Source organism: Rhinatrema bivittatum, chromosome 9, assembly GCF_901001135.1.
Source record: "Rhinatrema bivittatum chromosome 9, aRhiBiv1.1, whole genome shotgun sequence".
In the NCBI taxonomy this organism is placed as follows: Eukaryota; Metazoa; Chordata; class Amphibia; order Gymnophiona; family Rhinatrematidae; genus Rhinatrema; species Rhinatrema bivittatum.
In genome coordinates, this window is record NC_042623.1 from 11,509,903 (window position 1) to 11,523,200 (window position 13,298).

Sequence of the window (13,298 nt, forward strand, 5' to 3'; positions counted from 1 at the left end):
AACCGAAGGCTGCTTGTGCAGTTTCTGTCCTGGAGGTATTTGACTGACTGTCACCTCCTGCTTCTCCTCTAGGGTACGTATCTGGAGGTCCTTAAGTTTCAGGACCTTTGGTGTGGACTCTGCATGATGTTGGTAGTCCTGTCGGCTGCCTCTGCTCAGCCTTTATCCTTTGGAGATGTGACCTCCAGACAGGGACACAGTATCCCAGGTGATGTTTCGCCAATGTCCTGTAAGGAGGTATTATTGTTTGTTTCTTTTACTTTTTTTTTTTTTTTTTTACTGGTAACCTCCCTCCTAATGCCCCCTACAATTCTTCTGGCTCTTGCCGCTGCCTGGTTGCACTGTTTCGCTACCTTAACCTCAGATGAGATCATGAGGTGATCATTTCGTTGATTGGTGCACATCAATACTTCACAACAGGACTGCATGATTGGGGATATTGCTTCACCCCAAATCCCACCCCTAAAGCTTCCTAATCCGTCTGGCATGTCCAATCTATTGCAGATCCTTGCGTCATCTACTAAACAACAATGCTTTTCCCTCAACTCCTCTAAAATACCACCTATAAAAAAATACTGACATGAACTGGTCCCAAGACTGAGCCTTGAGGAATTCCACGGATATATAGCGTTTCCATGGAGTAAACTTCATTTAGCACCACTGTCCACTGCCTATCACTCATAAGAACAAAAGAACATGCCATACTGGGTCGGTCCAAGGGTCCATCAAGCCCAGCATCCTGTTTCCAACAGTGGCCAAACCAAGTCACAAGTACCTGGCAAGTAACCAAACATTAGACAGATCACAAGCTACTATTGCTCATTAATTACTGTAATAGCAATTTATGGATTTTTCCTCTAGGAACTTATCCAAACCTTTTTTAAACCCAGTTACACTAACTGCACTAACCACATCCTCTGGCAATGATTTCCAGAGCTTAACTATGCGCTGAGTGAAAAAGAATTTTCCTCGACCTCAGGTATCAGCACAGGAAGGAGATCTCAGGGATTGGGGGGGAGGGGGGGAAGGGGAGAGAAGAGAATGAGAGGACCTGAGATGAGGGGAGCAGGTGAGAGGACCTAGGAAGGAGTGAGGAGAGAGGACCAAGGACAGGAGATTGGAAGCACTGAAGAAGAGAGGGAGGATTGGAATTGTAGGATGGGGGGAAGAGGAGGAGGAAGGAGTGGAGGGTGGAGTAAGAGGGAGGTCAGAGAAGGTGGGATCTGGGGAGAAGGAAGGAGAGGAGGTTCCGTTACCTGCAGACAGAACCTGAGATCCACATTTCTATTCTATAGTGGGGGGGAGGGGGATTCACCGTCCTGATTTTTGGTTAAAAATGTCAAAGTTTTTATCTTACATCGCTTAGGCCATCTTACGTTAAGCGATCAACAAATTTTAATAAATGTAAGTGGCTCCTTCTCACAGCCTCAGTAATAAGCTTCTAGTTTCTTATGAAGGGGTTTCTCTCCAGCTCTGTCTCCTCCAGCCTCAATCACTCTCCACACTCCCTCCCTCCCCCCCCCCCCCTCCTATTTTCTGGAGATTGCTTGGAAAGGGATGGGAGGAAGCGGGAAGCAGAGGGCAATTCTCTGCTAAGTGAGAGTCCTCGCACCCAAACCCATGGCTGGCGACAACCTTAATTGTGTTTTACCCTGAGGGTACATTACACGCACCATCCACAGAGACGTTTGTGTGCCAGGCAACAGTTCCTAGCAGGGTTTAACCTCAGCAGCCAGGGACAGCTACTGGCAAGAGATCCAGTGGCAGCGGGATCTCTGTTTTATATTTCATCAAACTAATTACAGCGCAGGTGGAAGTCAAGCGTTATAAATTATTACTGCTGCTCCTCAAGTGTCACGTACACAGCAGCGCTGGCTGTAAAACGAGGCAGAAACAAAGCATTCACCCTCATCACAACGTAGACAAAATTCTTTTCACCTGTTTATCCATTTCATTCAATTTATGGACTGCACCCCCTCAACGACGACAACCTAGAGCACTGTGCAACATAAAACTATGAAATCAAATAACGAAACTCAGTACTGCACAGAATAATTCCAGTCCACACTCCCTCCAGCCCTCGGTTGATTCAAGAGTCAGTACAAGCCACTCCACACAGCCAAGGTTTCATCGTTTCCGAAACAGCGGACGCTCCAACGGGGGAAAACCATGCCACGTAGCATGCGCCGCCACGGGAAGCATTCCTAGCCTAGAACGCTCCCGGGACACAACACGGAGATCCGGAACGCACAACGGCTCTAGCTGAGAGGTCCAATAAAGTCCTTGCAGGCACATAGCTTACCAATCTTTCACCGCCTTCAGGCATCCCGACCACGGCAGGACAGTGTCAGGCCCGTAGCTCGTCATCCTCCTGCCAAGCGCGCCAGTCCGCACAAGTTGTAAAAACATCTCAGCAGCCCAACCAGGATCCCACTACGGTAGCCCGACCTCAAAATAACTAAGCCCTGCTTATATTCTGATTTAGAAACATAGAAACATAGAAATGACGGCAGAAGAAGACCAAATGGCCCATCTAGTCTGCCCAGCAAGCTTCACACATATTTTCTCTCATACTTATCTGTTTCTCTTAGCTCTTGGTTCTATTTCCCTTCCACCCCCACCTTTAATGTAGAGAGCAGTGATGGAGCTGCATCCAAGTGAAATATCTAGCTTGATTAGTTTGGGGTAGTAGCCGCCGCAATAAGCAAGCTGCACCCATGCTTATTTGTTTTACCCAGACTATGTTATTAGCCCTTATTGGTTGTTTTTCTTCTCCCATGATGTTGAAGCAGAGAGCCATGCTGGATGTGCATCGAATGTGAAGTATCAGGCACATTTGGTTTGGGGTAGTAACCGCCGTAACAAGCCAGCTACTCCCCGCTTTGTGAGTGCGAACCCTCTTTTCTTCTCCCCTGCCGTTGAAGCAGAGAGCTCTGCTGGATGTGTGAAGTATCAGTTTTTCTTCTCCCCTGCCGTTGAATCAGAGAACTATGCTGTATATGCATTGAAAGTGAAGTATCAGGCTTATTTGATTTGGGGTAGTAACCGCCGTAACAAGCCAGCTACTCCCCTCTTTGTGAGTGTGAATCCTTTTTTCCACATTTCCTCTTGCTGTTGAAGCTTAGAGCGATGTTGGAGTCAAGCCTGTGTATGTTTATTTAATAAGGGTATTGACTCCAGGCAGTAGCCATCATTCTGGCGAGTCACCCACTCTTCATTGGCAGCCTCTTGACTTTATGGATCCACAGTGTTTATCCCACACCCCTTTGAAGTCCTTCACAGTTCTGGTCTTCACCACATCCTCCGGAAGGGCATTCCAGGCATCCAGCACCCTCTCCGTGAAGAAATACTTCCTGACATTGGTTCTGAATCTTCCTCCCTGGAGCTTCAAATCGTGACCCCTGGTTCTGCTGATTTTTTTCCTTCGGAAAAGGTTTGTCGTTGTCTTTTGATCATTAACACCTTTCAAGTATCTGAAAGTCTGTATCATATCACCTCTGCTCCTCCTTTCCTCCAGGGTGTACATATTTAGATTCTTCAATCTCTCCTCGTACGTTGATTTGTTTCAATTGTAACATTTTATGGCAGGCGGTGTATTAAGTTTACAAATAAACAACCATTGTCAGATCTTTCGGCATCAAACAGGGTCTAACGTGAGTAGCGATGCATAAATGATACTGCGGTCGGCCGTACTGGTCACCTGCGACATCATAGCCCCGAGGCCATCTGAATACCCGAATTATGAACTAAATATTTCAAAGTAATGAAAATGTGTGCATTAGCCAGTTTTTTTTTTTAATTTCTCTACACGGCTGCTGCCAATTAATACATCCTTAACCAAGGCCAACTCAGCCATTTATTGTTTTATTGCAGCCCTGCTTTCATTTATTAATTCAAAAGTGCCTTGAAATTAGAACCCAGGAGTCGCCTGGTGAGTAACAAGAAACCACAGGTCCTAGGGAAGAGACGAACTGTACTGGTGCCTGCTACCTTATATCCCATAAAAACCGAGAATATGACGACGGATGAGGAGCTTCCTGCTGCAAGTGATGGATCTCTGGCTCGCTCTTCACTTCCTCACAACTAAGGATTTTTCGTGCTTATCTCGAGGCTGTTTTGAATTCTGTTACTGTTTTTTTTGTCTCCAGCATCTACCCTGGGAAGCCGTTGCACGCACGCAACACGCTCTCCGTGAAGAAAGTCAGGAGCCCGCACCCAGGAGAAGGACCTCGGAGTCCTTGCGGACAATATCCTCGAAATCTTCGGCAGTAAAAAAAAAAAAAGGCAAATAGAATGTCAGGAATTATTTGGGAAGGAACAGAGGACAAAGCTGGGAATATCTTTGTGTAGCTTCGTGGTGTGACTGCACCTGGAGCACTGCGTGTAAGTTCTGGTCACCACATCGGACATAGAAAAGGTACCGAGAAGGGCGACAAAAATTATGAAAGGGATGGAAAAACTCCCCTAGGGAGAAAGGATAAACAGTTTAGGGCTCTTTAGCTTGGAAAAGAGAGAACCAAGTTGATTGAAAATTACAAAATCATGCGTGGGATGGAACGGGTAAACAGAGAACGGTTATTTACCCAGGACCAGGGGACAGTCAGTGAAACTAACAACCGTTAATCATAGGAGGTTTTTTTGTTTTGGTTTTTTTCACTTGGCACACAATCGAGCTAAGGACTCGGTTACCAGAGGATGGGGGTCAAGGCAGTTAACACCGTGGGGCTCAAAAAGAGGATCGGACAAGTTCCTGAAGGAAAAGTCCATAACCAGTTCTTAGCCAGGTAGATGTGGGAAAGCCATCGCTTACCCCGGGAGTGAGCCACCAGAATCGCATCAACTATTGGGGATCTGACGGGTACCCGTGTCCTGGACTGACCACTGCCGGGCTCGACGGACCTTGCTCTGACCCCAGCAGGGCACTTCTTATGTTCTTAAATATTTCCTGGTGTAAATCCTGTCTATTCTGTCACGATTTCCTTTCCAATGAAAAATGTTTGCTTCTTGTACATAATTTATATGTTTGAAGTATCTGAATACCTCTGGCAAATGCCTCTCTCTCTCTCTCCCCTCTATGACATATTTATATTTAAGCTATAAAGCCTCATCTCAGAGTTTTTGCTACAGATCCTGCACTATTTTGCTAACTCTCTGGACTGTATCCAAAACTGGGCAATACTCCAGATGAGGTCTCACCAACAACCTATGCAGCGGCATTATGACTTGTTTTTTTTTTAGCATTTTTCTAAAAAAAAAAAAAAAAATTGCTAATGTATTCACTTTGTCTGTGCATTAATTATTTCCCAAACGATTCAAATTACAGCAACTATATTTTCAGAACAGGTATATGTATATAAAACCCAGAAACCATCAGAATGTTTTCCCAAAAAACTTATAACTCTAACCCAAACTTGAAAAAAAAATGACTTTTTCCCATTAAACTTATAGATATGGCCCAAAATCGGGGGGGGGGAGAAAAGAGAGAGAGTGAGACTCATCAACCATTGCATCCAACAAGAGTTTAACTGACCCAACTTCAGTGGACTTCCTCTCCACAAATTAAGTTTGTAAAACTGGAATTCTGTAGGCTGAGACTAAGAAGGTCCGAGTCACAAAAGCTCCTGCATGTCATCTATGTCACTTTAGTTCTGGCCCAGGGCTGATCCTTCAGGGGGTAGGGGGGCCTGGGGACATTCGGTCCCCTGAAATACTGAAGAATGAATGGGGGAGGCCTCCTGAGAGAGAGACTGACGAGCAGGGGGTTCACGCTACCTCTGACCCAGCAGGGACGTCTCCGCACATAGAAACATAGAAGTGAACGCAGAAGAAGACCAAACGGCCCGTCCAGTCTGCCCAACAAGCTTTCACACCTATTTGTTTTCATACTTATCTGTTACTCTGACCGCTGAGGTCAGGGCCCTCATTGGTAACTTTATGGTTCCAATTCCCTTCCACCCCCACCATCGATGCAGACAGCAGTGCTGGAGCTGCATCTAAGTGAAGTATCTAGCTAATTGGTTTGGGGTAGTAACTGCCGTAATAAGCAAGCTACTCCCGTTTGTTTACCCTGCTTGTGCAATTCAGCCATTGTTGGTTGTCTGAATAAAAATCCTCTTTACTTAATTCCCTCTGTTGCTGAAGCAGTGAGCTGCGCTGGATACTTATTCCAAGTCAAGTATCAGGCTTAATTGATTCGGGGTAGTAGCCACCGTAACAAGCAAGCTACACCCATGCTTATCTGTTTACCCAGACTATGTAATTCATTCCTTGTTGGTTGATGCTGATATAAATCATCTTTTCTTCATTCTCTCTGCCGTTGAAGCAGAGAGCTATGTTGGATGTGCATTGCAAGTGAAGTATCAGGCTTAATTGATTCGGGGGTAATAAGCGCCGTAACAAGCCAGCTACTCCTATGCTTATCTGTTTTCCCAGACTATGTAATTCATTCCTTGTTGGTTGATGCGGAATATAAATCATCTTTTCTTCATTTTCCCTGCCTGTGGGCTGCTGAGCTCATTCCCGAGTCACGTCAGGCACTGGGGACCAGGGCTACGGCGGCAGCAGGGGTCCTTCCTCAGCCCTCCCCCATGGCTGGTGCTGGAACTGAACTTCAACTGACTTAAAACATGCGTTGCAAACATGGGAGATTTTTTTTTTTTTTTAGAAAAAGGTGCACATAGGAATTGCTGTGCATCTCTGCTTTCTTGCTTGTTTTTCTGGTTATGCCACTCCCTGTACACCCCAGCATTCCTCAAAATCCAGTCGCTGTCTTAGTGCACTCTTTAGCTACCTTGAGATCGTCCGATATGATCGCCCTGAGATTATTGTTAAATGTATTTATCATACTCCTTCCCAATCACAATGCGATTTACAAACACAAATAAAACTATATATATATACACAAATAGTCTGAACTGAAACTAACATAAAACGCCAATTATAAAATCACAGCGGAACCCATAAAAATTAAGAGCGCAAACACCAGTCTACAGTTCAACTTCCTTAAAAGTTCTGCCTATTGTTATTCATTGTCTCATCTGTAAATATAGATGAAGGTTCTTTAAGCGAAACTTAGCAAACTTAAACAGATAGCCAGGCAGTCAAAACCATGCCTAGGCCTGGATCCTGCAGCATTTTCCAACTCTTCACTAAAACTTTCAATGGAGTAATTCCGGCTCAGGTTCACTAAGCAATCTTCCCATAGACACAGCACGGGAGAAAAGCCTAAATGAATCAGGCCCTAAGTATAAACCCAACTGGACAGATAGACAGATAGACAAACTGAACTACTGCATACGCGCTTCTTATTCTTAGACGCACTGGAAAGCAGTGAAAAAAACCCAATGAAGAGAGGATTCAAAGGACTCACAGGGTCACGTCAAAATCAGTCATGTGAAAGAGAGCAGAAAGAGCAGCCCAGCAAGGGAGAAAAGGTGGAAAGCTCTGACCACAAATGCTCGCAGCCTGGGCAACAAAATCCCAGAGCTAACAGTGGAAGCGGACGGTGGACATCGCTGCTGTCACAGAGACCTGGCTCGCCGACTCCCAGGATCGGGGGTTCGGCCATCCCGGGCCACGACCTGTCAAGGAAGGACAGAGAGGAAACCGAGGGAGACGAAGAAAGAAATCAGGAAAGCAAAAGGTCACGTGGAAGAAAGGATGGCCAAAAAGAGGTAGAGCGAGGAGTCAAAACCTTTTTCAGATACATCAGAGAAAGAAGGGAGGCCAGAAGTGAGACTGAAAGGTGATGAGGGAAAGACAAAGAAATGGCAGAAATCTTAAACAAATACTTTACTTCTATACTGATAAAAGAAGACGCTGGAGAAGGCGCGTTGCTGGCTGAAAAGACCAAATTGGAGGAGGGGAAGACGAAACTCCATTTACAGAAGAGAATGCAGGGGAAGAGCCAGGAAAACTGAAAGCGGACAAGGCCATGGGGCCTGATGAGGTTCATCCCAGGATACTGAGGGAGCTCAGAGATGCGCTGGCGGCTCCGCTGTGTGACCTGTTCAGTACATTTACATTTATTAGGTTTATAGACCGCCTAACACAGAACAGTCTAGGCGGTTAACAATGAAACACGCATAAAATAATTGACAACAAAAAGAAAACATAAAATTACATTAAAAAGCATAAAAGAATAGCAATTAAAATACTGTTTCAAATCATAAAACTCAAAAATAGATCTAAACAAATGGGTCTTGAGAAGACCTTTGACCTTTTTAAGAGTCACATTTGCGTATTTCAAGTGGGAGGAGATTCCAGAACATAGGTCCGGCAATGGAGAAGGAATAGATTCCTGGAAACGGGAGTGTTGCCGAGTGATTGGAGAAGGTCCCGCTTCACAGGAGTGGGAGCAGAGAGGGGGCTGGAAACTACAGGCAGGTTAGCCTCACCTTGGTGGTGGGAAAAGTAATGGACACTCTGCTGAAAGAGAGGATGGTGAACTATCTACAAACTGCTGGGTTACTGGACCTGAGGCAGCACGGATTCACCGGGGGAAGGTCCTGTCAGACAAATTTGATTTTGAGAATTGGATCAAGGAAAGTGCTCGATGTGATCTACTTGGATTTCAGCAAAGATTTTGATACGGTCCCACATAGGAGGTGAGACTGGAAAAGACCTTGTGAGACTGGAAGATTAGGCTTCCAAATGGCAGATGAAATGTAATGTGGATAAGTGCAAGGTGATGCATATAGGGAAAAATAACCCATGCTATAATTACACAATGTTAGGTTCCATATTAGGAGCTACCACCCAGGAAAGAGATCCAGGCATCATAGTGGATAACACATTGAAATCGTCGGTTCAGTGTGCTGCGGCAGTCGAAAAAGCAAACAGAATGGTAGGAATTATTAGAAAGGGAATGGTGAATAAAACAGAAAATGTCATAATGCCTCTGTATCGCTCCATGGTAAGACCGCACCTTGAATACTGTGTACAATTCTGGTCACCGCATCTCAAAAAAGATATAGTTGCGATGGAGAAGGTACAGAGAAGGGCAACCAAAATGATAAAGGGGATGGAACAGTTCCCCTATGAGGAAAGACTAAAGAGGTTAGGACTTTTCAGCTTGGAGAAGAGACGGCTGAGGGGGGATATGATAGAGGTCTTTAAGATCATGAGAGGTCTAGAATGTAAAATAAGAAGCTATATTTCTTATAGAACCGCTGTTACTCTGTAAACCGGTGTGATATGTCTGATTGAACCTCGGTATAGAAAAATAAATAAATAAAATTAAAACCTTTCAGGTATCTAAAGGTCTGTATCCTATCTCCCCTGCTCCTCCTCTCCTCCAGGGTGGGGGAGGGGGGGGGACTCAGAATCAACACCAGGAAATTTTTCTTCACAGAGAGGGTGGTGGACGCCTGGAATGCCTTTCTGGAGGAGATGGTGAGGACAAAAACAGTAAACATTAAAAATGGCATGGGATAAACATTGTGGATCCCTAAAGGCTAGAATTTCCACCTCTTATTCTAATCTTATTCTAATTCTCTTCCCAGTTTTTAAGACCCTTCTTGTAATGTAACTTTCGATCTCTTTGCACTTGTTTATGTTCCGTTTTTTGTTCTCACCCCTTGTTGCATGTAAACCGGCATGATGTGGTTTCTAATCACGAATGCCGGTATAGAAAAACGCTAAAGAAAATAAAGAAAAAAAAAGGTGCATGGGGGTAACCTGCACGGAGCGGCATCACTGCCCTCGGTGGCCCCTTGGGGGTAACCTGCACGGAGCGGCATCACTGCCCTCGGTGGACCCTTGGGGGTAACCTGCACGGAGCGGCATCACTGCCCTCGGTGGACCCTTGGGGGTAACCTGCACGGAGCGGCATCACTGCCCTCGGTGGACCCTTGGGGGGTAACCTGCACGGAGCGGCATCACTGCCCTCGGTGGACCCTTGGGGGGTAACCTGCACGGAGCGGCATCACTGCCCTCGGTGGCCCCTTGGGGGGTAACCTGCACGGAGCGGCATCACTGCCCTCGGTGGACCCTTGGGGGGTAACCTGCACGGAGCGGCATCACTGCCCTCGGTGGACCCTTGGGGGGTAACCTGCACGGAGCGGCATTTACTACCACAAGAAACTTGCTGGGCTGGCCGGATGGAACATTTGGTCTTTCTCTGCCGTCATTACTATGTTATTGTAGGAAACGCCATCCTATGCTAATGTCCAGAAGAGAAATCTACGAAACAAAAGTCAAAGGCTTCAGTTTCCAGACCACAATCTAATACCCCAAAACTGCTATTTTGGGCCAGGCACCCATTCTCCAAACTTTCTTCCTGTCCTGACATGCCAGCTCTTGGCCACTTTCCTCACAAGCTCCATTTCTGGGGATAGTCAAACCCCATCCTCCAGTCTGCATGACATGACAGCATCTCCCCCACTCCCCAAATTCATCATCTCAGGCTGCTGGCCCTGGCTCAGCCTGGGCTTCTTTGAGAAAAATCCGGCAGTGCCAAATGCGAGACGAGATCTGAGAATAGATGAGCTGCAGCCCCACGACAGCCCTGATCCACGGTCTTCGATCCTGAGCGCAACAGGCGGTCCAGAGCCCCGGCGAGAGCAGAGGAAGGGGCTTACTGCGCATTCATTCATTTATTTATTTGATGAGTTTTATATATACCGCCATTCGGTAGCGCCATCATAACGGTTTACAAAGTGAACATTTTTTTGAAACATTATAACCATGTGAGCATTTACAGAAATAAAACATATCAAGTCCAGTAAGCATTACTAGGCTGGATGAGGAGGGTAAGCATGCTTAGTTGGAGATTATAGCTGAGAGTTCATTTGAGAGTTGCTATAGTCAGATGAATGAGGGTCAGTGTAGAATTTGCAAAACATTAGTGTTTTTAGGTCTTTTTTGATTGTTTTCAGGTTGTGCTGGGTTCTCGGGTCTTCAGGTAGGATGTTCCAGAGTTTGGGGGAGGCGCTGGAGCAGGGTCTCTCTCTTGTGGTTGCCAGATGCGCATCTTTGATGGGGGGGAATGTTTAGGTAACCTGAGTTATTGGAGCGTAGGTTTCTTGAGGGGTTTTGAGGAGTTATGTTTAGGGAGTTAAGACCTTGATGATCATTGTTTAGGATTTTGTGGATTATGGCCATTGATTTGTAGGCAATACGAGCAGTAATAGGGAGCCAGTGAAGTGAGGGCGTTATGTGTTCACTTCTTTTTGTTCCTGTTAGGACTCTGGCAGCTGAGTTCTGCAGTATTTGGAGTGGTTTGAGGGATGAAGAAGGTATTCCCATTAGTAAGGAGTTGCAATAGTCGAAGGTGGAGAAGATAAGAAGTTGTAGGACAGTTCTGAAATCGTCAGGGTTGAGAAATGGTTTCAGGTGTCTTAGGGTTAGGAGTCTGTGGTATCCTTCCTTGGTTTTATCTGATATGTGGTTCTTAAAAGAAAGATCTTTTTATCAATGATAATCCCGAGGTTCCTGGTGTGGGTGGTAGGGAGTATAGATATCATATGTTTGTCTGGAATTGTCAGGGGTGGTGGAGCTGGATTATGTTTTTTGTCCATGAGAATTATTTCAGTTTTGTCAAAATTGACTATGAGTTTCAGAGAATTTAGGAGATGTTTGATTGAAAACAGTATTATTATTATTGAAATCAGACATAGTGCGGATGGGCTGAGGAACACCACTGAACCTCCACTACTCAAGTTCCAGTGCTACTATACACAACACTGACAGGCTGGGGCAAGGGTGCATTACCCCCCTAATGGGTTCTGGTGTTCCTGTACACGGCACTGAGAATGTGAGACGTGCTATTGAACCCGGTCTCCATTGTTACCATGCTGGGCGGTGTCGGGCTTAAGGCACCACAGGATACAGACTCCCCCTCCCCCGGGCTCCGGTGTTAGGGTACACGGCACTGACAGGCTACACATCCCTCCCTCCCCGGGGCTCTCCTGATACTGTATACAGCACTGAGAATGTGATAAGGGCTGTCGGACCCTGACTTCACTGTTACCATGCAGGCAGTGACAGTATCCCCCTCCCCCGTGCTAGGGTACACGGCACTGACAGTCTGCACGTCCCTCTCCCCCGGGGCTCTGCTGTTACTGTATACAGCACTGAGAATGTGATAAGAGCTGTCGGACCCTGACTTCACTGTTACCATGCAGGCAGTGACAGTGTCCCCCTCCCCCTGTGCTTGGGTACACGGCACTGACGGTCTGCACGTCCCTCTCCCCCGGGGCTCTGCTGTTACTGTATACAGCACTGAGAATGTGATAAAGGCTGTCGGACCCTGACTTCACTGTTGCCATGCAGGCAGTGACAGTGTCCCCCTCCCCCTGTGCTAGGGTACACAGCACTGACGGTCTGCACGTCCCTCTTCCCCGGGGCTCTGCTGTTACTGTATACAGCACTGAGAATGTGATAAGGGCTGACGGACCCTGACTTGACTGTTGCCATGCAGGCAGTGACAGTGTCCCCTCCCCCTGTGCTAGGGTACACGGCACTGACGGTCTGCACGTCCCTCTCCCCCGGGGCTCTCCTGTTACTGTATACAGCACTGAGAATGTGATAAGGGCTGTCGGACCCTGACTTCACTGTTGCCATGCAGGCAGTGACAGTGTCCCCCTCCCCCTGTGCTTGGGTACACGGCACTGACGGTCTGCACGTCCCTCTCCCCCGGGGCTCTGCTGTTACTGTATACAGCACTGAGAATGTGATAAGGGCTGTCGGACCCTGACTTCACTGTTGCCATGCAGGCAGTGACAGTATCCCCAACCCCTGTGCTTGGGTACAAGGCACCGCCGGACCCCCTCTCGCCTTCTGGACGGACCTGCTCTGCCGGCCAGCACCGTCTCCCTGCTGTCCGCTGGCCGCTCGCCCTCCGCCTTCCTGGGCCTGTACCCATAGACGCCCCTCTCGGTGCGGTAGCTTCGCCTCAGCCAGGGCCGAAGGGCCGCCGACACGGCCGCCAGAAAGCCCGCAGACATCTTCTCCCGGCCCGCAGAGCATGGGGCTGGCGACGCGCCGGCGCCACCCCCCGCGCCCATTGGTTGCGCCGAGAGCGCGGGCGGGGGACGGCGAGGGATGCACCATCCGGCCTGGGGGAGGGGGGGGGCGGAGAGAGACCGCCTCCCTTCCAGGCGCGTCCTCCCGGCTCGCGGCGCGCTCACGTGGCCCTCCTGCCTTTTCCATGTACAATTACACTCAGGTTAGGGCAGTGATGCCGAGACGTTTCTGCTGACACGCGCAGCGTTTCGTGGATTATCGGAAAATTATTATTTGTTTATCGGCTGCGCCGACCCTTTAAAATTAGTTTTTTTAGTATCCCCCCCCCCGGG

The 13,298-nt window shown here is 47.4% G+C and overlaps 1 protein-coding gene across 1 annotated transcript in view; it reads right to left on the reverse strand.

Moving 5' to 3' along the window:
• The window catches only part of DHTKD1 (dehydrogenase E1 and transketolase domain containing 1), a 90,666-nt gene extending 77,616 nt beyond the window's left edge, over positions 1-13,050 (reverse strand). Inside the window, exon 1 of the mRNA XM_029616812.1 lies at positions 12,791-13,050. Within this exon, the coding sequence (XP_029472672.1) occupies positions 12,791-13,007 (217 nt within the window). The 5' untranslated portion in view covers positions 13,008-13,050. The remainder of the gene's footprint in view (positions 1-12,790) is intronic.
• Positions 13,051-13,298: the final 248 nt, after the last annotated feature.